General features: G+C 55.7%; 1 protein-coding gene across 10 annotated transcripts in view; it reads left to right on the top strand.

Moving 5' to 3' along the window:
* The window catches only part of RNF123 (ring finger protein 123), a 157,421-nt gene that overhangs the window by 74,866 nt on the left and 56,054 nt on the right, over positions 1–26,501 (top strand). For 9 of the 10 annotated variants that reach the window (XM_078853752.1, XM_073352674.2, XM_078853751.1 and 6 more), the window contains 14 exons: positions 1,462–1,563; positions 4,669–4,775; positions 5,163–5,355; positions 6,416–6,561; positions 7,396–7,479; positions 8,326–8,433; positions 10,520–10,697; positions 13,002–13,076; positions 13,796–13,883; positions 14,264–14,351; positions 14,561–14,645; positions 18,098–18,237; positions 18,430–18,618; positions 22,381–22,456. In XM_078853752.1, coding sequence (XP_078709878.1) covers positions 1,462–1,563; positions 4,669–4,775; positions 5,163–5,355; positions 6,416–6,561; positions 7,396–7,479; positions 8,326–8,433; positions 10,520–10,697; positions 13,002–13,076; positions 13,796–13,883; positions 14,264–14,351; positions 14,561–14,645; positions 18,098–18,237; positions 18,430–18,618; positions 22,381–22,456 — 1,659 coding nt within the window. The remainder of the gene's footprint in view (positions 1–1,461; positions 1,564–4,668; positions 4,776–5,162; positions 5,356–6,415; positions 6,562–7,395; positions 7,480–8,325; positions 8,434–10,519; positions 10,698–13,001; positions 13,077–13,795; positions 13,884–14,263; positions 14,352–14,560; positions 14,646–18,097; positions 18,238–18,429; positions 18,619–22,380; positions 22,457–26,501) is intronic. The other variant, XM_078853754.1, reaches the window with a different exon arrangement.

The raw sequence follows: 26,501 nt of genomic DNA, 5'->3' as shown, positions 1-26,501 counted from the left end.
TATGCTGCACTTATGGGAGGGACAGGTGACTGCCCCACAGGACCCATGTGACTCCTCCCTGCCCCACCCCCAGCCCAGGACCCCCATGCTGTCCTCATCCCCTCCCCATGATCCACATCCATCCCATGTTACCTGCGGGGGGGGGGCGGGGCGGCGGCGGGCGGCTCTGTTCTCCTCCCGCTGCGCCAGAGACTTCTGCTGTACAGACCCCAGGCAGGAGAACTCAGGCGATGCACCTGCATGGAAGGGCTGGGGGTGGTACAGCCGTGCCGGAGGAGCTGCCAGTGTTTTCCTTTCGCTGCTGTGATTCCCGGGGGATCAGGGCTCTCTGGAACCGCAGCGGTGAAAGGAGCAGAAGGTGGGGCTGCTGGGCAGCCCCCCACTGGCAGCTCCTCCAGCATGGCTGCTGTACTGCCCCAGCCCTTCCATGCAGCTGCGTCTCCTGAGTCCTCCTGCATGGGGTCTGTACAGCAGCCCTGCCAGAGGACAGGACAGGGCGGGGGTGGGGGGCAGGGCTGGAGGCCAGCAGGGAAAGGAGCAGAACGCTGGCAGCTCCTCTGGCAGCTGTACCGCCCCCAGCCCTGTCCTCTGGCAGGGCTGCTATACAGATGGAGGAGACGCCGTTCCATAGAAGGGCAGGGGGCGGGGCTGAGAGTGGGTTCCTCCTGTGTCTTTCTGGTACACAATATCAGCTATAAATATCCTACTGGTATGGCATACCGAACCATACCACTGCACTTGGGGCTTGGCAGCACTGGGAAGGTGACTGGCATCGCTAATGCGGGATAGTGCTCCAGCCAGGTAACTCTGCCATGCACGCTCACTGTTTCAGAATGGCCCCTCTGAGGACATGCTTCCATAGCTCTGCCACTCAGGTTCCCCACACAGACCAGCCCTCTAACGGGAGTGGATGGGCTTGTCAGAGCCCTGAAGTGCAGGATGAACAGCACTATCTGGCCAGCGGGGCCTGTGCTAGCTACTCTTACACACACTATCCCAGCATCATCTATTCCCCCTCAGTCCTGGCCTGCCACCTTCTGCTATTCCGTCTTAGCCCCACCGCCGAGCTCTGTCCAGCCTGGAATTGGTCAGGTGTACCTCACTGTGTGGCTCAGTGGCTGGAGTGTGTTGCTAGGAACTGGGTGGAGACCTGCCCTGCTCATGCAGTGAGCAGGCTTTCAAGGACAAGGGAGCTGTGGGGGAGCAGTGTGTGGCCAGTCAGGGCTCTGAGTGCCCTGTCTCTGTGCTCGTGTGGTGTGTGCTCCGCTCTGGAAACCACCTCTGCCAGAGTGGTCTAAAATCAGAGTAAAATCTGCGGGGCAGTAAAATCTGCCAGAGTAAAATCTGCAGGGCTGTCTGGCTCCCCAGGCTGGGGCCAGTGCTCCGTGCTCTCTGTCTTTTCATGTTAGCTGGGCCACAGCCTGGGACACTCACCATAAATCTTTGTCCCCTTTCCGCCAGAGGCATATGTTCCTCCTCAGCTCTTCTATAATGGAAAGGTGGATTACTTTGACCTGCAGCGACTCGGTGGACTCCTGTCTCATCTCAAGAAGACTCTGAAAGGTGAGTGCTGGGTCGGATTGCTTCACTTTACTGGCATGGTGTGGAGTCCTGCTCTTCAGAGACCTTGGTCTAAATCGGGGGGAAGGGCAAGGAGGAGGTTGAGGGCGATGCAGTTTGTGGTAGTTTAGGGAGTAATGGGCATCTCCTTGTCCTTTAACTGCAGTAGGAAGGGGTTGGTTTCTGGGCACGTGAGGAGGGAAGGGCTGGCGTCCTGACTACAAGGAGAGGGCTGTCTGTTGCACAGATTACCATCAATAATAATGCAGAAAAGGCACACGTGTTCAATAAATGTTTCTGATCTGTATTTGGGGAAAAACAGATGATGCAGTCTCATAGGGTGATGAGAACACTTTCTATTCCACTGGTATCTTGGGAGGATGTTAAATAGATCCCGGGATACATAAACAGACATTTGCAAATCAGTGGGTCCAAATAACTTGCATTCAAGAGTTTTTAAAAGAGCTGGATGAGAAGCCTGCTGGACCATTAATGTTGATTTTCAGTTAAGTCTTAGGGCACTGGGGAAGTTCTAGAAGAGTGAAAGAAAGCCAATGTGCCAATTTTCAAAAAGGATAAATGGAATGACCTGACTAATTGTGGGCCTGTCAATCTGACATCAATCCCTGGCAAGAGACTGGAGCAGCTTATACAGGACTCAGTTAATAAAGAATTAAAGGAGGGTAATATAATTAATACAAATCTGTGTGAGTTTAAGGAATGTAAAATCTCTCTCTTTGATGAGATTATGAGTTTGGTTGATAAATTTACTAGTGTTGGTGTAATATACTTCAGTAAGATGTTTGACTTGGTACCATAAGTCATTTTAATTTAAAAAAAATTACAATGATATAAAATTAGCTTGGCACACCTTAAATGGATATAAAAACTAGCTAACTGATAGGTCTCAAAATATAAATGCAAATGGGGAACCATCGTTGACCCAGTGTGTTTCCAGTGGGATCCTACAAGGGTCTGTTCTTGGCCCTATGCTATTTAACATTTTTATCAATGACATGGAAGAAGACATAAAATCATTAATAATACTTTTGCACATAACACAAAAATTGGGGGAGTGGTAAATAATGAAGAGGACAGGTCACCGGTACAGAGCAGTCTGGATTGCTTGATAAACGGCTCAGGCAAATAAGATGTGTTTTAATATGGCTCAATGTAAATGTATGTGTCTGAGAACGTAGGCTCATGTAAGAATGTAGGCTGTATGTACAGGCTGGGGGACGCTCTTCTGGGAAGCAGTGACTCTGAAAAATCTTTGTTGATAATCAGGGTGGATAATCAGGTGAACAGGAGCTCCCAGTCTGACTCTGTGGCCAAAAAAGCTAATGAGATCCTGGGATGCATAAATGGGAATCTCAGTAGGAACAGAGAGGTTATTTTACTTCTGGATTTGGCACTGGGCAACCACTGCTGGAATCCTGCGTCCAGTTCTGGTGTCCACAATTCAAGAAGGATGTGGATAAATTGGAGAGGGGTCAGAGAAGAGTCACAAGAATGATGAAAGGATTGGAAAACCTGCCTTCTAGTGGGAGACTCCAGGAGCTCAATCTATTTAACTTAACAGAGAGAAGGTTAAAGGTTGACTTGATCACAGTCTATCAGTACTTGCATGGGGAACAAATATTTAACAATAGGCTCTGCAGTCTAGCAGAGACAGGTCTAACACAATCCAATGGCTGGAAGCTGAAGTTAGACAAATTCAGACTGGGAATCAGGCCTACATTTTTAACGGTGAGGATGATTAACTATTGGAACAACTTACCCAGGGGCATGGTGGATTCTCCATCATCTCTAACAATTTTTAACTCTGGATTGGCTGTTTCTCTAAAAGCTCTGCTGCAGGAATGCTTGTGGGGCTGGTCTCTGGCCTGTGCTCTACCAGGGGTCAGACTAGGTGAGCAAAATGGTCCCTAGTGGCCTGGGAATCTAGGCACCTAGGAGGAGTCTGCTGTGTCATTTGGCTCTAGCTGCCTTGCATGCTTCCCTTCCCTACTGCGTTATTTTAAATGGTGCCCTTCCTTGTAAGGGGTTGATGTGAAGATTGATTGCTAGAGAGGTTTGGGGGCAGGGGGAGGGGGGACAACAGTAGCCCCGTGAAGGGGGCCACGCCCATGTTAGAGGGACTGGTGGCTAACAAACTGAAGGATGGAAGGGGGTGGGAGCCATTAGGGTGTAGGGACAACCTGAAGGAGGGGTGAGGGAGACTCTGGGGAAGGGAAGATGGAGGGGGACTCAAAGGGGAGAGCAAGGGATTCCAGGATTGGGGAGGAGGGGAAGGGCACTGGAGCCAGTGGAGGGAGGAAGGGCTTGCTGGTGGAGGTCTGGACTCTAGCCCCATTACCAATGATCCCTGAGCACCCCTGGCACTTACCCTGTCAGCACAAGGGAGCTTACCGTGCCAAGGGACAGTTCACTTCATGCTCAGCAGTGGTGGGCATTGCCCTGCTGTGAAATCTGGGCAGCAGCGGAGGGATGTGGACCCACAGCGTGGCCTTACCTGAGTGCCAGGCTGGCAGTACTATTACCTTGGTTTAGCTGTCTGGCTTTCCCATGGCTGTCTGTACAGCGTGGGGCACAGGTGCCACCCGGGGAGCTGGAATGGGGGCGCTGGGATCTCGCTGTGTAGGCAGCGTTGCAGTAATGGACAGGATCTTACCCAGGTTAGATGGGGCAGAACAGTGCCCTGGTGTGTGCCCCAGCTGGAGGCACTGCTCCATCTCCCAGGAGTGCCCTGGAGCCTGCCCATGGCCTCTCACGGGGGTGCTGCAATGGGCAGAGCCAGGGCTGTTTCCAGTTATGCAGAGTTGCCATTGTGGGGTTGTGCCAGGGATGTGTGACGACAGCACCGGTCCTGCTTCTGGTGTAGCAGACTTGGACTGTGCTAGGCCAGCTAGGGAGTAGTGGAGAAGAGCGTAGGCTCACATGTGAGAGGGCAGGGGTGAGGAGAGCAAAGGGACCAGAGAACTGTGACTTCACCGGGACAGCGTCAGTGTCTTCCCCCTCCACTCCCTGGGGCTGGCCATGTGCCATTCCGTGCTCCAAGGGAGTGGGCCCACAATGAATCCTGATCCCATGGCTCCTTTCACACAGATGACCTGGCTTTGAAAGCAAATATTCTGATTGACCCTGCGGAGCTGCAGGCTGTGACCATGGACGACCTGGACGAAGATGAGGAGACCGCAACCTCCACAGCCCAGGTGGGTCCAGTAGGCCTGTGCCCCCAGCAGCAGCTAGAGAAGCCACATGATGGGGAAGAGAGGGGACTGCTGAGTGAGCCTGGTGGCTTCCGGTGTCCAGTGTTCAAGTGCTGCTGCCATCAGAGAAGTACCTGTAAAGGCGTTCCCATCTCTGCACAGCTCTGCTCCCTGTCTGGCCAGAATGGGGTGCTGCGTCCTGTTGGTCCTGCACAGCCAGCCCAGCTGTGGCAGGGAGGGAGGGAGCAAGCTGGGGTCTGTCACATTAGCCCTAGGAAGCCAGGGAAATTCTGGGCTGGCACAGTTGCGACCCTTGGAGATAAAGGGCTCGGAGTCAGTGGGCAGCCTAACGAATGGAGCTGCTCACATTTCTGACCTTCTGTGTCTCAGCGCCCAGTTGCAGCACTGGCCATTGGTGGTGCCCTTGCCAGGCCCAGTTGGCTCAGCTCACCCACCCTGGGCCGTGCCAACCGCTTCCTCAGTACAGCGGCTGTCAGCCTGATGAACCCCCGGCGGCCCCTGGGCACCCTGGAGAAGATGAAAGCACGCACGCTGAGTGTGGAGCAGCGGACAGAGGATGACAGTGAGTAGTTCCTACTGTATGCTTGTCAAGGTGTCAGTTAGGGGTGGGAGAAGCAGGCAAAGGAAAAGGCCCAGCCAGTCCCCGGGAAATGGATCAGTCCTGAGCCTAGCTGAGAAAGGGCCACAGCAATTGCTCGCTGTCTGATTGAGGAGTTGTCGTTTAGCCAGTGAGCTAGCTCAGTGTGTGATGCTCAAAGCCAGGAGGTGCTGGGGGCTGGCAATGACCTGGGCATGGTCCTGCTCACAGGAGCTGTGGGAGAGCCAGGAGTGCATCTGAGTGCTGTCACGGCAGCGCTGATCCCTGCGCGGGCAGTCTCTCCTGAAGCAGGTTATCAAAGCGCCTGCATTTTCTTTAAAAATCAGTCAGTCCAGTTGCCTACCCAAAGGTGAGGAGGCGAGCCCAGTGGCTGAGGACTCAGCCCCGGCTGCTGCAGTGCATGGGCAGGAGCAGGCCAAGCAGTGGGCCTGGGGGGCTCACATGGGGGCAGGTTAGAGCCGAGGTGGTGGGGCCCAAGTCTGTAGTCAGTGGCACTTGGCATTGCGGACTAGTGGTGCATAACAGAGAACCTGGGTCTGAGTTCCCTACCCTGCCCATCCTTGATGATCTTGGCCTCACTCTGATTTTGGCAGAGGCTGCTGGGTTTTGCTCGTTTGCCTGGCAGTGCCCAGAATGCCCCAGTTGTGTCCAGCCCTTTCCCAGCATGCAGCGGGAAAGGTAGGAGGCTCACACCGTTCTGCTCAATGTGTGTTTGCCAGGTGCTTCCCTCCTTGGCCTGGGGAGGATAGGGACTGTGCGCGGGCCGGACTGCAGTAGCACGTCAGACAGGAGCACTGCTAACCCTCTGAAAGCCAGCTCAGCCCCTTTGTGTGAGGCCCCCACCAGGCTCGTAGAGAGGGAACAATAGCTGGGGAAAGGCATGGGGTGGGAGGGAGCTGTGCAGTGGTCATGGTCCCTGAGAATACTGCACACTGGGGGTGATGCATTGGTTAGGAGGCGTGCAGGCCTCGTACTGCCAGCGACACTGCTGAGAATTCTCTTCTGTCTTGGGGCTGGGTTGCAGTAGAAGGCAGCCATGGAAATGAGGGTCTGTTACTGGGGAGACCCCCTGAGGAGCCGGAACAGTCAATCACTGAGAACTCCCTTCTGGAGATCCTGGATGGAATAGTGATGATGTACAACCTCAGCGTCCACCAGCAGCTTGGTAAGGTGAGCAGAACCCATAGGGGAGGAGGTCACAGCCCTTGTCGTGCTGCCCCGCACTCGGGCCAGCACCTGTGGGTCCTTGCAATGAGCCAGCTCCCTTGTGCCTATCGAGCCACCAGAGAGAGAGGGCCACCTTGGCCAGTGTGCATATCTGTTTGTGGCACAACCCTGTTTCTTTTTTTGTTCCACTCATCCTGGGGTGATGGCTCTGGCAGGAGGGGACCCTGTGTCTCAAGTAGGGACTGCAGATCCTGTCCCAAACTGCATTTGTTACGCTTCGGTGTCACTGGAGATTGCAGCTTAGTCCGTGATCTCCAGCCCCCCACCTCTTTCCCCCCGCTGTTGTGGCTATACACACAGGTTAGAGGTAGGGCTGAATTCCTTTCCTGGAGAGTGGGAGCTGAGTAACAGCAGCATGCTGGGGCCTAGAGCACAGGGATGCTGGACCAGATGGCTGTTCACCTGAGCAGCCCAGGGCATGTTGGGATCTGGACGTCTCTGCTCAGTCCACCAAGTTCAATCCAGGACAGAGAAGGGCTCACTGCTAGCATAGCATAGCGGGTTACAAGCTAGCATAGGTCTTGCTTTTGGTCCTTTAGCCTTTGCTATGTGTGAGCAAGTGGCTGGTTTTGGTGAGGAGGAATTGCTCCTGTATCTGCAGTGAGAGCAAATCACTGCAGCTCCAGCCTTCCGACCCCCTGACCTGCAGAGAGCAGCCCAGCCAGGGGACAGGAGTGTTGCGATGCTGGCCGGTTTGCTGCTTTCTGGGGTCCGGCTGCTCTTAACCATGCTGGAAAAGCTCTGTGCTGGCATCACCATTCCCCACTTGTCTTTCAGATGGTGGGTGTGTCTGATGATGTGAACGAATATGCCTTGGCACTGAAGGACACAGAGGAGAAGATTAGCCGATGTCCAAAGAGGGTAAGGAGTCCCTCCAGTAGCCCCCACAGCTTCCATCTTTGTAGCCTTTGCAGAGCCCTGGGGCAAAGGGCTCTGCCATCTCTGCCAGAGGATAGCTCAAGCCAGGGGTTGCGAGGAGGCTGGCAGGGAGGAGGAGCACGTGCACTGTGCGGTTCAGTTGCTGCTTCTCTAGAGTGCAGGCCCCAGCAGCAGGCCAGGGGGAACAAAAGCACGGGTGTTGCTCTCCATTTACCTCTGGGGTTCACAGGCTGAGGAGCCTGCCTCATGGGACAGGTGGACCAGACTGGTCTGTTACAGGGTGTAGAGTTTCTATCCCCAAGAGTATTGAATAAAATAACCCTCCAAACCCAGCCCGTGGCATAGACGCCCCACCCACTTTGGGTCTGGGCACCGCCGTATGCAGTAGTGGGGCTTAGGGGAAGGACACCTGACAGATGGTGCTACCAAGAAACCAGACAGGAAATGCCCAGAACAGTTTCTGGCTCAGGGCTCCTGCAGGTGGAGGGTAACTCCATCTGACGAGTCCTACCAAAGGCTGCCTCTTACAGCAGGTGATTTGAAAGCACTTGGATACCTAGGGGCTAATTCCTGGCCAAGGTTCCTGGTCCTGGGGTTCTTGCTGGTCAGGGCAGCGATCGATCCCACCTGGGAATCGCTCTGCTTCAGGCTTCCACTCCCCCAGCGTTCGCATGGATGCCTCTTAGCTGGACTCCGGCCCCTCTGGCTCTTGCCTGTCCTCCCTTGCGAACCATAGAAGGGGGGACCTCTTGTGTCCTGTCCATTCTGCTCTGCACCGTGCCTGTCTGGTCAGGGAGGGACTCTTCACGCCCGCTGTACTTCTTTCAGAGGAGGGACATATACGAGGAGCTGGTGAAAAGCCAGAAGGTTTTCTCAGAGAAACTCAACCACCTGAGTCGCCGGCTAGCCTGGATCAACGTCACCATCTACTCCAAGGTGAGAGAAGTGTGTGGTGGGAGGAGCCTGGGGGAGGGTGGGCAGCGGTTCAGCCTGACCCCTGTGAAATTCTGAGCTGTGGGGGTTGTCGTATTGATTTTGATGGACTACACGGGCCCAGAGAGTCCCACGGGTTAACGTGACCCTGCCACTGTTCCTGTTTAAAACTCTTAATGTTGGTTTGGGCCTAGGTGAGCAGACGCCTCGGCCTGCTAATACCATGGCAAATGCACCATTACAAACGAGGCAGCATTTCAGTAAAGATCTAGAAAAAGAAGGAAACCCAATTAAAGTACTGGAAATATGAAATTAAGTGGGGCTTTCATTGTAACACTATTTCTTCTCCTACCCCCACTCCCTCCCCCTTTGAGCTGTAGAGCCTTTGGCAGGAAGCTCCACCCCCTCCCCCTGTCTGAGACTGAGGTAGAAGTAAAGATGGTACTAGCTGTTCTCTTTGAGGAAAAGAGAAGCCATGAGTTGGAATGGGCTGGAGCTGCCACTGCTGTTAAAGTTCAATCCCTTTTTCCTACAAAAGAAAGCAAGACAAGCACATGAAAAGGGGAAGAAACCACAAAGAGAAAATGCAGCTTCTGCCTCTGGGGCTGGCTCTGACTTGCTGAACCCGGGTTTCTCCAGCAACGAGGGTGCATGTGGTCTGATCAGCCACTTCTGCACCTGGCAACTTGTCCCAGCGCAGGTCTGTTCAGGGCATTGCTTTTAGCTGTGTTTTTGGTTACAGGCTTACAGCAGTGTTGCAGAGCATATGGTCCTTAGACAAAAGGAAAAAGAGGGCTAGGAAAACGTAAAGCAGGGGGGAGGAGGGGAAGGGAGGTGTGTGATAGCAGGCATCAATATCTTCATCCCAGGGCGTGACTGGGGTTTAGCTGGAGCTGGTGGAGGCAGTGTAATGAGGCCTTTGCTTGCCCTCGCAACAAATCAGCCAGAGACCCCTTCTGAGTGCAATCACCAGTGCTTTTTATTTTCAGTGTCAGCTCCCACCACCTTCTATTTACAGTCTGCTCCAAACCAGCAACCTGGGGGACAGCTAGCTTCTCCAGCCAGCAGGGATGTACAGCCTTTGGCTCCTTCCTTTCCTTTCCTTTCTCTTCCCCCCGTTCACTTCCTTCCTGCCAGCCTTATATAGTCCTCGGCTAATAAGGTCCACAGGTGGTTCCCTTCTAGTAATTAGGTATGGCATACTCAGCCAGACCCAATTAATACTTCTTAATTGGAGCTGGGTTAACAGGGGCCTGGCTCAGGACCTCCTGGCCAGCACCCTGTTACAGGCAGGGATGTGTTTTGACTCCCTTTCTCTGGCCCAGGTTGGTCAGAACATTTTTCAGAGTTAGGATGGTAAAGGACCAGTGGTGGCTCCTGGAGGCCCTAGAGATTGTGAGGGTGACGGCTCGCTGCTTTTGGGCAGCTCATCTCCCAGCTAGCATTTGTTGTTTGGCAGCTTTTTTTTAATGGACAAAACAGCTCCTCGCCTCATTATTTTCTTTACCATTGGGCCTAATTCTCAACACCGGTTTTGGGTTACTAATTTATGGTCCCATTCCTCTTTTGTTTGCCAGGCATGATCCTAACCCAGTCCTTGAGTTATACCAGTAGGCCTTTTTGCTTGACCAAACCCAGTCCTTTTGTGTCCCCTTTGGACCTTTTCCCATTAACATTTATTATTATAGTTATTGTGTAGGCAGCTGTTGATCCACTGCGTCAAGGTGTATGCATAAAAGGTCTAGTCAGGTGCCTCCTGAATCCGCTTATGGCTGACCAGACCAATCTGAGGGCGCTCCAGCTTGCTAGAAGTTTCACAGATCCATCCAGGTGTTGTCTGAGTTGGAGTCCAAGATGACAGCACTCTGCTTTCTTCTTCGACGCTTAGCTTCCATCCTCTGTTCAAAGCCGCTTCAGGTTGAGCTGCCCCTGGCTAGCCGCATGGCATGGTCCTGGGGCTCTCCACTGAGTTCTCAGCCTCTTATCCTTCGTGCCGACAGCAACGATCACTTTGGTATGTTGCCTAGATCCTTTTCTGGCATGCCTGGGGTGGAAGCTGACTCTTTCATGGCTGTGTTCTCCCTGGCAGGAGAAGATGCAGGACATATACTGGCTGCTGCGAGTGTGCATCCGCACCATTGAGCACGGGGACAGGACGGGCTCACTCTTCGCCTTCATGCCGGAGTTCTACCTCAGTGTGGCCATGAACAGCTACAGCGCGCTGAAGAACTACTTCAGCCCTGTCCATAGCATGGAGGAGCTCCCTGGTGAGGAGGGGACTCGTGCTGTCGTCACTGCTGACTTATGCTGGGCTGAGATTGGTGCTGGGCAGGACAAAGCTGTGCCCTGGCTGTGAGCTCCCAGGAGACATCGGGGCTGCTTCCCCTGCCGTGTGCTCATCTCTGCACTGAGTGCTGGCCATTTCCTCGGGGAGGGAGGACAGCTTATTGAGTTAGACGGAGGTTTCAAAGGGGCCCTTTGGGATTTCCTGGGCTTGGTCACCTGCTAGCTCTCAGCCTGCGGCATGTGAGGACCTGCAGGCAGCCAGGAGCCCAGGCAGTCTTTGGCCATTGTGTTGCCTTTATTGTATGCTGCCCCTGCTCCTGCAGTGTGGTGTGGAGTTCGACCTGTGGGTGTCTAGCTTGCCACAGTGGTGGCTGGTGGGGGGCTGGAGACTTTGGCAGATGACTTTTGGTACAGTAGGGTAATGGAAGTGGCTGGATTTGGAGCACAGAAGGGATGTCTGTCCTCTTCACTCCCTGCCAAGGTGGGGGTGACAAGCATGAGCTGGGGTGTTTCTGTTAAAACTATCAGCAGTGAAATGGCGAACAGCAAAGCTGTCGTCACTGGGTTTCAGAGCCAACACCTAAGGTGTGGAATAAGCAGTTCCTGTTCCCTTCCCAGCCACCAGGCCTTTGCTATCTAAGCCATCTTCTGCTCCAGTGGAGCTGAGAGTCTGTGGCAGATTCTGCATCTGGAGTCGCTATGTAGCTGGGGCCCTGCGTGATTTGTGACTCCTTCCTGCCCTGATCCCCTTCAGGTTTAGGTCCTTCCCCAGTTCTATCATCCCCTTTGCTTCTGTGGGGTTAGCCCCATGCCGAGCTGGCTGGCGGATTGGGAAAGTGCTAGCAGTCAGGGTGTGGGGAGCAGATCTGAAGGCCCAATGCAAGCCAAGACCCTGGCAGTCACTGAGAGATGGGTCAGCTCCCCGATCAGGGTGTTCCGACCCTCTGTGTCCCTGCCCTGTGTGGTCCTCTGCAGTGTCTGGCTTTCCTTGCTGGGCTACTCCTGGCTCTTTGCGTAGCCAATGGCAATGCTAGTCTCCCTGCTGAGTCCCTTGGGTCTGAGAGCCAGGCTGGCCATGCTCGCTCCAGTGCCCGACTTGCTCTGTGCTCCTGTGTCAGGGAGGAGGCCGTTTGGTGTGGTGTTCATAGAATCATAGACTATCAGGGTTGGAAGGGACCTCAGGAGGTCATCTAGTCCAACCCCCTGCTCAAAGCAGGACCAAGCCCCAATTTTTGCCCCAGATCCCTAAATGGCCCCCTCAAGGATTGAACTCACAACCCTGGGTTTAGCAGGCCAATGCTCAAACCACTGAGCTGTCCCTCCCCTTGTTCTGATGGGTTTGAGTGAAAATCCGCTTGCTCTTTGAGGTGGGAGGGAGGGTGGGTGGGCAGGTGGGTGATACACTGCTTCTCTCCCGGCGAGAGGCATCATGGGGCCGGTGTGGGCATCCCCCCCAGGACATGGGGTGTGCCGACTTGGGGAGTAAGAAGGTCTGAGGCCTGGGTTCTGTCAGAGTGTGCAGCGCCAGACCCAGCTGGCCCGCAGCTACCAAAGTGCTAATCCAGAACGGCCGTGTGTGTGCAGGTGATTGAAGAGACTCGCAGACCTGCTGGCTCCTCTTGTCCAGCCGTGCCTGGCGTGCCATGGAGCCAGAGCCCTGCTCCTGAAGGGTTCAAACCCTGAGGCAGAGAATAGCAGTGTCCAGTGTCCCCAGTGAGGGTCCACCCTGGCAATGTTTTCTTGCAGCGTATGGCACGTGTTACATTGCTCCTAACATGGGCTGAGCCCGCTGCAGGAGCCATACCCTTTGTATTCCCAGCTTGAAGGGGCAGTTGGGCTTAGGTGTGCTATCCTGAGCATCCAGAGCTGCAGTCCTGTCCTTCCCTGCTGTGCTGGGGCTTCCCTATGTCCAGCACCCCTCGTCCCCATACACGCAGCTAAGACTTGGAGCCGTTGGTTATTTTCATGGCTGGCCTTTTGTGGGATTCTCCAGGCACCTGGCAGCTGCTACGTCCAGGGAGGCTGACTCAAAACACCCCCCTCAGAGCAATGATGTCAGGCTCTCTGCATCTCGGGCAGAGATGCCCTGTCAGTTACTGTTCCCATGGTTATTGTTGCACCACATGGATGAGACCTAGTTATATTACATAGGAACAAACTCTGCCGCCCAGCTTCACAGCAGGGGTGGTTCCCGCGACCGCCTGAGGGTGTGGGACTGTGCCCAGAGCCCCTGTAACTACTGATGGACTGACACCTCTCCACCTGCTCAATCTCTTTCCTTGCAGGCTATGAAGAGACTCTGACGCATCTTGCTGCCATCCTGGCCAAGCACTTTGCTGACTCCAGGATCGTTGGCACTGGTGAGGCTGCTCTCTTGGGGTAACTGGTGACTGTTCTGCCTGTTGGGGTTGAGGGCACAGGCAGTGACCAGCCCCCATCTTGCTGCCAGACCCTGCCTGTGGCAGCAAGGGGCTGCTGGAGAGCAGCAAAGGGACCAGGCTGTGTCAGGGCTGCTGGGCACCCTGCGGTGGCTTTCCTAGCAATTGCTAAGGTAATTGCATTAGTGGGGGAAGAGGAAGGAGGGCAGAGTGTCCTAGCTACTGGCATGGGGTGGGTTCTCCTGGGCATGCTCATCTGTTGATGGCAAACCCATAGCAGCTGCCTGGAGGGCTCAGTGCCATCCCTGCAGTCTTGGCTGGGCGCAGACAGGCTGTTTCTCAGAGGCCATGCATTTCCCAGCTGCGTGGGGTAGGGGAATCCATGACCTCCCCATTGTGCAGGTGATGGGCAGAGATGAGCAGGGACTAGGCAGTTACCCTGTGACTGGAGAAGGCCTGAGGAGGCTCCAAGCCTGGCCCCTGGCCTGGCAGGACCTGGGAGGTCACAGGGCGGAGTGAGCTGGCAGGAGGGGACCCGTTGCCTGTGTGTTTAATAAGGCCCTAGCCAGCCCCTGGATTGTACCATTTAAAATGCCACTTGTCCCTCCTGCTGGGGACCAGTCCCTTCCCTGGCTCCCTGCACAGCTCAGCCACAGGCCTGGCCCTGCTGTGTCAGCCTAGCCCCTCTCGTCTGCCCCCAGACATCCGGGACTCGCTGATGCAGGCGCTGGCCAGCTATGTCTGCTACCCACACTCGCTGCGGGCCGTGGAGAGGATCCCGGAGGAGCAGTAAGTCCCGATCTGCACCCTGAACTGCCGTGGGGAGCTGGGGCAAAGGAGCTGGGAGTGGAAGAGTGGGTGTCAGGACAATGTGGGGGAGGGCTGCATGGCTGAGAGGTCCCTAGGCTGGAGCAGGCTGGGCCAAGGGCAGTAGCAGTGATTATGGCTGCTGGGGTAGATCAGCTGCAGACTAGCTCGGGAAGGGAAGAAATAGCTTAACTTTAACCCCTCCCCCAGGTGCTGGCCCCACCCCTCCCCTGGGTGTGCCGCTGGTGCTGGCCCTGCAGACATTGGTGCCATTCTACTTCCCCTGCCCTCTAGGAGCCCCGAAAGTGCCACCCTGCCCTCCTTATGTTCCTGGCTGTCAATCTGTCCCTTCTGTCTGGCAGGCGAATATCCATGATGAGGAACCTGCTGGCTCCCTACGAGCAGCGGCCTTGGGCGCAGACCAACTGGATCCTCGTTCGGCTGTGGCGGGTAAGGTCCCACTGCCTGTTGCTGCCAGCTGCCTGGGCCCATGCCTCTGGGGCCATCACTCAGCTGCAGGCGAGAGGTCTCAGCCCTCTCCCTGGCAGGCTGGGCAGCACCTGCAATGTCCCCTTCAGCCTGCCTGGCGCAGCTCGGCGCTCTGCCGTGGAGGCCTAGGGAGCCCTGTCCTAACCCTGCCGTTATCTCCCTCCCCGCAGGGCTGTGGGTTTGGATACAGGTACACGCGGCTCCCGCACCTACTGAAAACCAAGCCCGAGGATGCCAATCTCCCCAGCCTGCAGAGTGAGTGGGGTGGGGGCAGGGTCTGGTGCCGGGGCGCTCATGGCACTGAGGGGAGCAGTGTCTGGTGCTGGGGCACTCACGACATTTTCAGGGGAGGCAAGGGTATGGCGCTGGGATGCTCGCAGCTGTGGAGTGGGAAGGGTGGGGTCTGGCGCGAGGCGCTTGCGGCATTGATGGAGGGAAGGGTGGGGACTGGTAGGGTCTGGTGCTGGGGCACTCGCAGCATTGAGGGCGGTATGGGGGGGCGGCGCTTGGTGCTGGGGCGCTTGCGGCATTGAGAGTGGTATGGGTCACGGGGTCTGGCACCGGGATCTAGCAGGGCCCTGTTGTTGGGGAACCAGGGATGTGTCCAGCAGGCCCAGCCGGTGGTGCTGGGAACAGCCCCAGCAGTGTGCAAACGCCGAGCCAGGGGCTCTTCAGCAGGTGATGGAGGAGGCGTGAGCAGAGGCTTCTTGGAGCGCTAGGGAGCATACAATGGCCGCAGCTTGAGGGGGGCCTGTTCTCTTCTCCATCCCCCACTGCCCTGGTGCCCTTGTACCATTGCACTTCTGTGCTGTCGTGGCCTGGGGATCAGGCCCGGCCTGGGGCCTTGCTTGCGGACAGCAGCGGGTGCCAGGGCAGCTGGCCGCAGCCGGCTTTGCTGCAGTAATGACTGGGGCCGTGTCCCCCTGGCTCCAGCCAGCCAGGTGTTGAAAGGGCCAGTCTTGGTCTGTTCGCTGGGGCAATAGGTGGTCTGGGGATCCAGCAAGTTCTGTGAGCAGGCCTTGCTGTTCCCAAGCACCCCATCTCCACACAAGCCCTGGGCAAACCAGCTGCACTAGCGGAAGTGGAGGCCACAGAACAGCAAACGAATCCAAATATCGCACGGCCACCCAGGCACCTGGCATGCCCACACTGGGTGCTGGTTAATAGAGGAGTGATGGTGGTATCCTCCTTTCTGTGACCTCCCTTTTGTCTATCCCCTTTGCTCATCAGCCCCTGGAGCACTGCTCCCTACGTGGAGCTGTGTGAGGGACACTGGGCCTTGGGGGCAAGGGTGCATGTGTGTGTGTGCGTGCGTGCACAAGCCGCAGGGTCTTGGGGTGTGTGTATGCACGTGCAGCTGGGCTCTGGGTGGGGAGTGTGTGTGCGTACAAGCTGCTGGGCCTCGCTCTCCTCCAGTGGAGAGCTCTGGTGATGCCAGGTCAGCGGCCGGTGCACAGCTCTGGGTGTGGGCGTAGGGCCCTGCAGTTATAGGTGCTGCACTGTGCACCCAGGCTGCACTGCACTTTGCCCCTCTGTAATGCTGCTGTCTTGTCTCTCTCTCTCGGGGGCCCAGGAGAGCTGTCTGTTGCTAGCCTCCAGCGTAAGTTTGCTGTTTGCTCGGCCCTGTCTTGTGTGGTGGTGCAGTAGCTCTTCGTCCCCTGGTGCTTCCCCTCCTGGTGTGCCCCTGGCCTGCCCCCGACCCTCTCCAGTCCTGGTGGGAGCCCTGGCAGGGGAGGGGCTCCTCGGCCTGCATCTCGGCTCTGTGCCAGGGAGATGGGGCAGCTCATGGCAGTGCCCTGAACCCCTGCTGCAGCTGTGCAGAGCAGGGCCACTCACCTAGGGCTGCCATTACCATGGTGGTGGCTTCCTGGCTCACTGAGCAGGGTGGCTGCCTCCTGCCTGAGAGAGGGGTGTGTGTGTGGCGGGGGAGGGAGTTGCTGCGACGGGGGGGTGGACAGAGCTGGCAGATCCAGGGTATGAGCCGCGCCAGCCTCTGCCTTGGCCTGCGGGCTAGAGAGCGCCATGGTAACATTCCAGTGTCCCATGCTGGCAACTGTGTGGCATGCTTGCCGCACCCCCAGGGGCAGCGGTGGTGTGGCTCTGCTCCTGGGTGCCCCTGCATCTGATTGGGAAAGCTCTGAGCGGGCAGAAGGATGGGCCTGGCTCCTGGCACTGCTGGTCTGTGCAGCCCCTGAACCAATAATGAAAGCTGCCCTAATTGCAAGGGAACATGTTCCACAGAGGTGCCCTTGGGCCCTCCCCCTGCCTGAGCGGGGCAGGGGGACAAGGGGCTGATTCCAATGCAGTGCCCATTGCGCGGGCTGTGTCTGAGGGGCGGCTTGAGGGAAGTGCTACTCCCCTGCCCCGGAGAACCAGGTCCCACTGCCAGAGGCACCCCCCAAGCAGCTTGAGCCTCCTGCTGCGTTGGAAGTGCATGCAGGCTGTCCACAAAGGCACAGCCCCTGCTCCCTTCTGGCCTGGCAGCCCCGGGAACCAGGCCCACGTCCCTTAGACCCGGGCATTTTGGCCCTTGCTATAGGCAGGAGGGAGCGTTCAGAGGAGCAGTATGCTGCTGGGCCAGGCACCCCTCCGTCCCTCAGGAGGGCAGGGCAAAGTGCCCTGGTCTGTAGCATGCGGGTTCCCTGCTGCAACGGGAAGCTGCAGGCCCTGCTGCTCATTGTCTGGGCCAGTCCCATGGCCGCTGTTGGTGCCAGTCAGTTCCTCCTGGTAGCGGGGCTCTGGCTGCTGAGACCGGGGTGGCTCCGCTTAGCAGGACACGCGGGGGCACTGCGCTGCAGCTGTAGGGAGCTGCTGCTGTCTGCTTTCCCCACTGGGGCTCTGCCCCACAGACAAGAACATGGCAGCTCCCCTGCTGTGGCAGGCATGGCTCAGTGCTGGGACCTGCAGCTGTGGCAGTGACTAGGGGATGCGGTGCAGTGTCTATCCTGGCCCAGTGTCCCATCCCCTCCTTTTCCCTCCCCTGCTGGGCAATGCTCAGGCCCGAGCCCCGTCTGTGCCAGGGAGGGACACTGTTAAAGGCCCCTGGCTGGCTGAGCCGCATTGGGCCCCAGTGTGTTTGTGCCGGGGGTTGCCAACGCCAAGAGGGCTGAGCTGGGGAGCAATGGTGGGAGTGCTGAGAAATGACCTGCCTGGGCTCCGGGAGCGCAGCCCTGGGGAAGGGCTCTGCCCCATCTCAGGGAGGGAGCACCTTCCTCACTGGCCTTCAGAGCACAGCCGGGCAGGCCAGGGCCCACATGAGGGGGCGGGTGTGTAGGCATGGGGCAATGACTGTGATGCTGGCATCAGGAGAGATTACTACTGAACTGGTCTGGGGCTTTCTGAAGCTGAGCACTAGAGGCTTGGTTAGCTCAGGGCTGCTGTTCCCCTGGAAGGGAGGAAGGGAGGGAGAGCTACAACTGTGCACAGCTGTAGCCCAGCTTATGCAGGGCAGTGCTGGCAGCCCACGGGCAAGCTCTGTGCTCAGAATAGTGTGTGGACCTAGCCTTGCAGGGCACCTGCCATCTCTACTCACTGTCCAGAAGCCGGGCACAAGGGGCTATCTGCTTCATGCTCAGTCTCCCTCCTGGCCTTAAAGTGCTGCATAGCACCAGGCCTGTGCCTTCCCCAGCTGCCTGCCTCCCTTAGCTGGGCATCCCAGGCTGCCCACTGCCGGGTCTGCCCTTGACTCTGCTGCCCTTTGGTCCTAGAGCCGTGCCCTTCCACCTTGCTGCAGCAGCATATGGCCAATCTGCTGCGCAGTGACTGTGACATGGCACCCAGCTTCCTCAACAGCGTTCTCAACCAGCTCAACTGGGCCTTCTCGGAGTTCATTGGCATGATCCAGGAGGTGAGTGCTGGGGCTTGGCTGGACGGCACCTAGCGGGGAGCCCAGCAGGCTATGCAGGGGTGGGCTCTGGGAGCCAGGCCAGGGCGGCCTGGTTGCAGAGTCAAGCAGCACAGCCCTGATGGGTGCATGAGCGGGTGGAGGCCTCTGTTCCTTGCAAGGCCCTGTACTGAGCTGTGCCCTGTGCCCGGGCAGATCCAGCAGGCGGCAGAGCGCCTGGAGAGGAACTTTGTGGACAGCCGCCAGCTGAAGGTGTGCGCGACCTGCTTTGACCTGTCAGTAAGCCTGCTCAGAGTGCTGGAAATGACTGTCACGCTGGCCCCTGAGATTTTCCTCGACTGGAGTCGCCCCTCCTCGGAGCTGCTGCTCAGGAGACTTGCCCAGGTACATCCCCATGCTGGGAGCTGGTGGAGCAGGCGAGAGCACCCTCTGCTGAGGGCAGGATGGCACGAATATAGAGCCCCCTTCCTGGATGTCCCTATTAAAGCTACCAACCCAGGGGATCCAGCATCAGTGTCTCAGGCTGACGCATCTGCGAGCAGCTATTGTGGGAGAAATCTGGCCGACTCTTGGTGCTGCCAAGCGCTCCTTTGTGGTTAAGCTTTTCCAGCAGGCACCTCATCAGCCCCCACCCCACAGAAACCCGTCCCAGGCAGAACTCCCTGCAGCCCCATGAGGGGGAAGAGATGCATGTTCCAGACTGCACACTAAGGACCTCCCCATGCCAGTGGCTTTCACATGGCAGGTGCTCAGATCCTGCGGAGATGGCAGTTGTACAAAGCCCTGAGAGAGAAGAGATGCAATCATCTGTTTGTCGTGAACTCAAGGGAAGCAGGGGAGGGGAGAGCTAGCCTTACTTGGAACCTGAAATAGTTAGGGTGGGTATTCCAGACCTCGGCACCCACTCTTGCTGTGCCAGTGCCCTTCAATCCTAATCAACAGCCCTCTGCTGTTACAGTCTCTAGCTTCCACCCCTTCTCAGCTCTGCCAGTGCTCCTGGCAACTGACCTGCAGCCCCCAGCTGTTGCTATCCTGGGATTTCCCCCTCTCCAGCTCTGTCCTTGCTCCTTAATCCTGACCCACTGCTATTCCCACCTTGGCACCTCTGTTGCCAACCACAGCACTGTGGCTAAAGCTAGTAAAGCTAAAATCAGTTTAGCAACTACCTATCTGCAGTCCATATCTGCACGCAGCCTTGAACTGACATAATGCTTGGTTTTACGAGTCCCCTTTGGTGTGACGAGCAGCTGCACTAACAGCTTATTGAAATGAGAAGTAAGAGGTGATTGACCCCAGGTCGAGTCCCTCCATAGGGAGAATGTGGCTGCGAGCAGAGGCCTTTGACATCCAGCAGCCAAAGACAGAGCACGAGCCAGGACAGGAAGCTGAATTGGGCAAAGATCAAATGAAGCATGACCCCAGTTGTCCAAGTGAGGCCCTAGCCCCTCAGAGCAATGTGCCTGGGCCGGAGGGATTCTCTGTCCTGGGAGTCTGTAAATCGAGACTGGACGTCTCTTTCCCAGAGCTCTGCTCTGGCCAGCCACCAATCATTGGCTGGAATTGCGAGGTGGTGATCCCTCGCCTGTGCTAGGTCCTAAGGCTCCCTTCTGTGGCTCCACTCGGAGAGGTTGGTTTGGACCTTGTCGTCTGGCCAGGGCTCCAGGCAGGGGATACTGTGCCAGGAGTGACTTGGCACAAGCCTCCTGGAGCCCACCTTGGCCAGCTGAGCTGGCAGCACAGCTCTGAGCCCAGCCACCCACCAGAGCGCAGTGGCATGCCCCTTGCTTCCTGCATGCTTAGGGCTATAATGGGGGGCTACAGGAGGAGTGCTGTACAGGAGAGGGGAGCACCACCAGCAGCTTTCCCCAGGCTGCTGTGGTGCCATGCCTGTGTCCCAGGATAGACCACAACAAGGGGGTATGCTGGCAGGGTCAGCTGATGTGTAGCCAGGGTGGGGCCTCGCTGCCTTGAGAGAGGACACGGCCAGTGAAGGGGGTTATACAGATGCAGGTAGGGCAGAGTGAGGTCTGGGGTGTGCGGGGAAGGGGGAGAGCGAGAGTGGGCCAGTCTGCTCTCATGGCTCGCCCTGCTGCGGACAGGGAGCACTGGGTGCCCATGTGGTGCTGGTACCAGATGTGCCCTGCGCTATGGGGGTCCTGCTGGAGCTGGCCCTACTTGACTGCACCAGGGATTTGCCTTCAGCTGAAAGAAGAGTAGCCATGATGGTGGCAGAGCAAGCGTGCCAAGTGAGCTGAGGTGGGCTCTGTGCTGGAAAGGGCACGCCCAGAGCCTCAGCTGTCCCAGTGTGGGGTTCACCCTGGAGCCTAACAACATTCAGTTTCACTGCCAGGCGGGGCAGAAGCCTGCTGCTCGTCTGGGTGGAGCTTTGTTGTACACTAACTCCTCACTTAACATTGTAGTTATGTTCCTGAAAAATGATACTTTAAGTGAATCCAATTTCCCCTTAAGAATTAATGTAAATAGGCAGGGTTAGGTTCCAGGGAAATTTTTTTCACCAGACAAAAGACTATATTTTTTATATATATAATATATATACACATACACACTATTAAGTTTTAAAAAATTTAATACTGTACACAGCAATGATGATTGTGAAACTTGGTTGAGGTGGTGAAGTCAGAGGGTGGAAGAGGTTGGGATATTTCCCAAGGAATGCTTTACTGATAAATGATGAACTAGCATTTGGCTGAGCCCTCAAGGGTTAACACATTGTTAATGTAGCCTCACACTCTACAAGGCAGCAGCACGAATGGAGGGAGGGGAGACAGCATGGCAGACAGAGACACACTCCCTGCCTGAGCGAGAGAGAGATGCACATTGCCCCTTTAAGTACACTGACCCCACTCTAAGTACGCTGCCTTTTTAAGTAGATCAGGAAGTTGAGACAGCAGCTGTTCTGAGCTCTGTCGTGTCCCCTCCTGCTCTGTGGAGATGGCCTGATGGGGTAAAGGAGCGGGGGACACCCTAACTTTAGCACCCCTCTTCTCCCTGCCCTGCCCAGCAAGCAGGAGGCTCCAGGGAGCAGCTCCAAGGCAGAGCGGGAAGGGACAGCTGAACTGCCCAGCAATTGATAGCCTGCAGGGCGGCTACCCCCGCACAGGGAACTTAGAGGAGCTGATGTGGGGGCTCCCAGTCCACCCTGGTTCCAAGCTCCCACCAGCTAGCTCCAATGGGCTGCTCTTTCTGCAAGCAGTGGACAAAGTAGGCAGCTGCCAAACAACGTTATAAGGGAGCAATGCCCAACTTTAAACGAGCTTGTTCCCTAATTGATCAGCAACAAAACAATGTTGACTGGGATGACTTTAAGTGAGGAGTTACTGTATGTGATTGCCCAGCAGCCTCCTGGGCCTGAGCTGTTTCCTTGCTGTGTTTGGAGACCAGCAGTCCTAGTCCTGCTAGGTCCTGGGCTCAGCAGAGAGCTCCTTGGGCCATTGGCAGCTGTTAGCCAGCAAGCGCCTGCACCCAGCCCTGCTCATAGCTGGCTCTTGGTTGGCCCACTCTGATCAGTTCTGCCATTGGCCGTGATGTGGCCTGTGACTGTAGCTTCTCCTTGGTGAGAGCTTTCTCCATACTGACCGCAGCCTGGAACGCAGCCAGTGTGACTGCCCACATGTTCAGCCTCTTATCGCTGCAGGTTATGGCCCATTGCACACCAGGGGCTACCAGCACTGCATGCACTGCTGATGTGTGTGTAGCCTGCTGGGAGTCAGCATGCTCCCACAGAAGGAGTGTTGCAGTGCTGCTGCCATCTCACGCAGTGCAGCTGCGCTGTCCACTCCTAATGGAATGCTGGGAGCTGCAGTTCCCCCAGGCATTGCCCTGGTAGGGATGGGAGGGCTGCAGTCTGCTGTTGTCGTGCTCTGTGGTGTGGATCCTTAGCAATCCATGGGACGTGCTCAGCCAGATGCCTCTTGTCCAGCTGGTGGGAGGTTCAGGAGCAGCTAGAAGAAGAGGGGCAATCTCCTGGGAAGGCCCCGCATGGGGCAGGTGTGCTCTCTGAGGGCAATGAACCCACTTGGGGCTGGGGCTGATGGCTGGAAAGGGGCTGCTCCGTCCTGCTCAGGCAGGCGCCCTGTCTGAGAGATAGGAACAGTCTCTCCTGACATCTCTCCTGTCCCCGCACAGCTGTTGAACCAGGTGCTGAATCGCGTGACAGCCGAGCGGAACCTGTTCGACAGAGTGGTGAACCTCCGGCTGCCAGGTAAGTCACCTTTAGAATCATAGAATATCAGGGTTGGAAGGGACCTCAGGAGGTCATCCGGTCCAACCCCCTGCTCAAAGCAGGACCGATCCCCAACCAAATCATCCCAGCCAGGGCTTTGTCAAGCCTGACCTTAAAAACTTCTAGGGAAGGAGATTCCACCACCTCCCTAGGTAACGCATTCCAGTGTTTCACCACCCTCCTAGTGAAAAAGTTTTTCTTAATATCCAACCTAAATCTCCCCCACTGCAACTTGAGACAACTACTCCTTGTTCTGTCATCTGCTACCACTGAGAACAGTCTAGATCCATCCTCTTTGGAACACCCTTTCAGGTAGTTGAGAGCAGCTATCAAATCCCCCCTCATTCTTCTCTTCTGCAGACTAAATAATCCCAGTTCCCTCAGCCTCTCCTCATAAGTCATGTGCTCCAGTCCCCTAATCATTTTTGTTGCCCTCCGTTGGACGTTTTCCAATTTTTCCACATCCTTCATGTAGTGTGGGGCCCAAAACTGGACACAGTACTCCAGATGAGGCCTCACCAATGTCGAATAGAGGGGGACGATCACGTCCCTCGATCTGCTGGCAATGCCCCTTCTTAAACATCCCAAAATGCCATTGGCCTTCTTAGCAACAAGGGCACACTTCTGACTCATATCCAGCTTCTCATCCACTGTAATCCCAAGGTCTTTTTCTGCAGAACTGCTCCCTAGCCATTTGGTCCCTAGTCTGTAGCAGTGCATGGGATTCTTCCGTCCTAAGTGCAGGACTCTGCACTTGTCCTTCTTGAACCTCATCAGATTTCTTTTGGCCCAATCCTCCAATTTGTCTAGGTCCCTCTGTATCCTATCCCTACCCTCCAGCGTATCTACCACTCCTCCCAGTTTAGTGTCATCTGCAAACTTGCTGAGGGTGCAGTCCATGCCATCCTCCAGATCATTTATGAAGATATTGAACAAAACCGGCCCCAGGACCGACCCTTGGGGCACTCCACTTGATACCGGCTGCCAACTAGACATGAAGCCATTGATCACTACCCGTTGAGCCCGACAATCTAGCCAGCTTTCTATCCACCTTATAGTCCATTCATCCAGCCCATACTTCTTTAACTTGCTGGCAAGAATACTGTGGGAGACCATGTCAAAAGCTTTGCTAAAGTCAAGGAACAACACGTCCATCGCTTTCCCTTCATCCACAGAGCCCGTTATCTCGTCATAAAGGCAATTAGATTAGTCAGGCATGACTTGCCCTTGGTGAATCCATGCTGACTGTTCCTGATCACTTTCTTCTCCTCTAAGTGCTTCATAATTGATTCCTTGAGGACCTGCTCCATGATTTTTCCAGGGACTGAGGTGAGGCTGACTGGCCTGTAGTTCCCAGGATCCTCCTCCTTCCCTTTTTTAAAGATGGGCACTATATTAGCCTTTTTCCAGTCATCTGGGACCTCCCCCGATCGCCATGAGTTTTCAAAGATAATGGCCAATGGCTCTGCAATCACATCCGCCAACTCCTTTAGCACTCTCTGATGCAGCGCATCCGGCCCCATGGACTTGTGCTTGTCCAGCTTTTCTAAGTAGTCCCGAATCACTTCTTTCTCCACAGAGGACTGGTCACCTCCTCCCCATGCTGTGCTGCCCAGTGCAGTAGTCTGGGAGCTGACCTTGTTCGTGAAGACAGAGGCAAAAAAAGCATTGAGTACATTAGCTTTTTCCACATCCTCTGTCGGTAGGTTGCCTCCCTCATTCAGTAAGGGGCTCACACTTTCCTTGACTTTCTTCTTGTTGCTAACATACCTGAAGAAACCCTTCTTGTTACTCTTAACATCTCTTGCTAGCTGCAACTCCAGGTGTGATTTGGCCCTCCTGATTTCACTCCTGCATGCCCGAGCAATATTTTCATACTCTTCCCTGGTCATTTGTCCAATCTTCCACTTGTTGTAAGCTTCTTTTTTGTGTTTAAGATCAGCAAGGATTTCACTGTTAAGGCAAGCTGGTCGCCTGCCATATTCACTATTCTTTCTACGCATTGGGATGGTTTGTTCCTGTAACCTCAATAAGGATTCTTTAAAATATAGCCAGGTCTCCTGGACTCCTTTCCCCCTCATGTTATTCTCCCAGGGGATCCTGCCCATCTGTTCCCTGAGGGAGTCAAAGTCCGCTTTTCTGAAGTCCAGGGTCTGTATTCTGCTGCTCTCCTTTCTTCCTTGTGTCAGGATCCTGAACTCGACCATTTCATGGTCACTGCCTCCCAGGTTCCCATCCATTTTTGCTTCCCCTACTAATTCTTCCCAGTTTGTGAGCAGCATGTCAAGAAGAGCTCTGCCCCTAGTTGGTTCCTCCAGCACTTGCACCAGGAAATTGTCCCCTACCCTTTCCAAAAACTTCCTGGATTGTCTGTGCACCGCTGTATTGCTCTCCCAGCAGATATCAGGGTGATTTAAGTCTCCCATGAGAACCAGGGCCTGCAATCTAGTAACTTGCGTTAGTTGCCAGAAGAAAGCCTCGTCCACCTCACCCCCCTGATCCGGTGGTCTATAGCAGACTCCCACCACGACATCACCCTTGTTGCTCACACTTCTAAACTTAATCCAGAGACACTCGGGTTTTTTTGCAGTTTCATACCGGAGAGTCATACTGCTCTCTTACATACAATGCAACTCCCCTACCTTTTCTGCCCTGCCTGTCCTTCCTGAACAGTTTATATCCATCCACGACAGTAGTCCAGTCATGTGAGTTATCCCACCAAGTCTCCGTTATTCCAATCACATCATAATTCCTTGACTGTGCCAGGACTTCGAGTTCTCCCTGCTTGTTTCCCAGGCTTCTTGCATTTCTGTATAGGCACTTGAGATAACTCGCTGATCGTCCCGCTTTCTCAATATGAGGCAGGAGCCCTCCCCTCTTGGGCTCTCCTGCTCTTGCTTCCTCCTGGTATCCCACTTACCTCAGGGCTTTGGTCTCCTTCCTCCAGTGAATCTAGTTTAAAGCGCTCCTCACTAGGTTAGCCAGCCTGCTTGCGAAGATGCTCTTCCCTCTCTTCGTTAGGTGGTGCCCATCTCTGCCTAGCACTCCTCCTTCTTGGAACACTATCCAATGGTCAAAGAATCCAAAGCCTTCTCTCCGACACCACCTGCATAGCCATTCATTGACTTGCATGATTCAACGGTCTCTACCTGGGCCTTTTCCTTCCATAGGGAGGATGGACAAGAACACCACTTGTGCCTCAAACTCCTTTATCCTTCTTCTTAGAGTCTGGCTGCCTCCTTGCCCGTCAGGAACTCACTGGTGGCTGCATAGAGGGCCCAGGGGATTCAGGTGCTCCCCCTCGCCAGCGGAGCAATGTTGCTGTATGGGTGCTTTGCAGAGACAGGCCCTGTCTGTGATCTTCTGGGGCTGTCACTGGGTGCTGGGCCATGTGGCTGGGAACCTCAGGGCCGGGAATCCTGTGGGCTGGGGATATAGCAGGGGGCATTCTTTTTCTGAGTCCAACAGAAGGGTGACCTGCCACCCCAACCACTGGCGATGCTAAAATGCTTGCAGGGCAGGCTGTAGGAGATGTAAACAGGGGTCCTGACCATTGTGCTCACTCCTGGTTCCCTGGCTCTTTCCATGAGACCCTATGTCCTGCCGCAAGTCTCTCCGCTTCCCTCACTTCCCCTCAGGTCCTGGCCTCTGGGGTCTTTAGGCACCAAACTCTGAGCAGCTGTTAAACTGCTGCCATGTTCCACGCCTGCTCTGGGGCACTCTAGGGAACTGGAAAGGGTGCTGGGATCTCGGATGGGAAGTGCCTGTAGAATGGAGCCTGATCTCCCTGCATGCTCTTCCCTGGCACAGGCAGAAGTCCTTGTCTAGTTACGCGTTGCTGAGTATGTCCTTGGGCTGTGTGGCAAGGTTTGGGGAAGGACAGTGCTGTGCTAGCAGCCACCTGCTGTCCCTGCACCACAGGCCATCTCCCTGCTTGCATTGCTAGGGGATGGCTGAAGCACAGCCAGCAGATTAACAGTCATGCTGCTAGCAGAGTCCTTGGGCCACGTGGCGCTGCTAAGTC

Source organism: Lepidochelys kempii, chromosome 7 (genome assembly GCF_965140285.1).
Source record: "Lepidochelys kempii isolate rLepKem1 chromosome 7, rLepKem1.hap1, whole genome shotgun sequence".
NCBI lineage: Eukaryota > Metazoa > Chordata > Testudines > Cheloniidae > Lepidochelys > Lepidochelys kempii.
The sequence above is the reverse complement of the archived record's forward strand: the minus strand, read 5'-3'. Positions and strand labels throughout refer to the sequence as shown.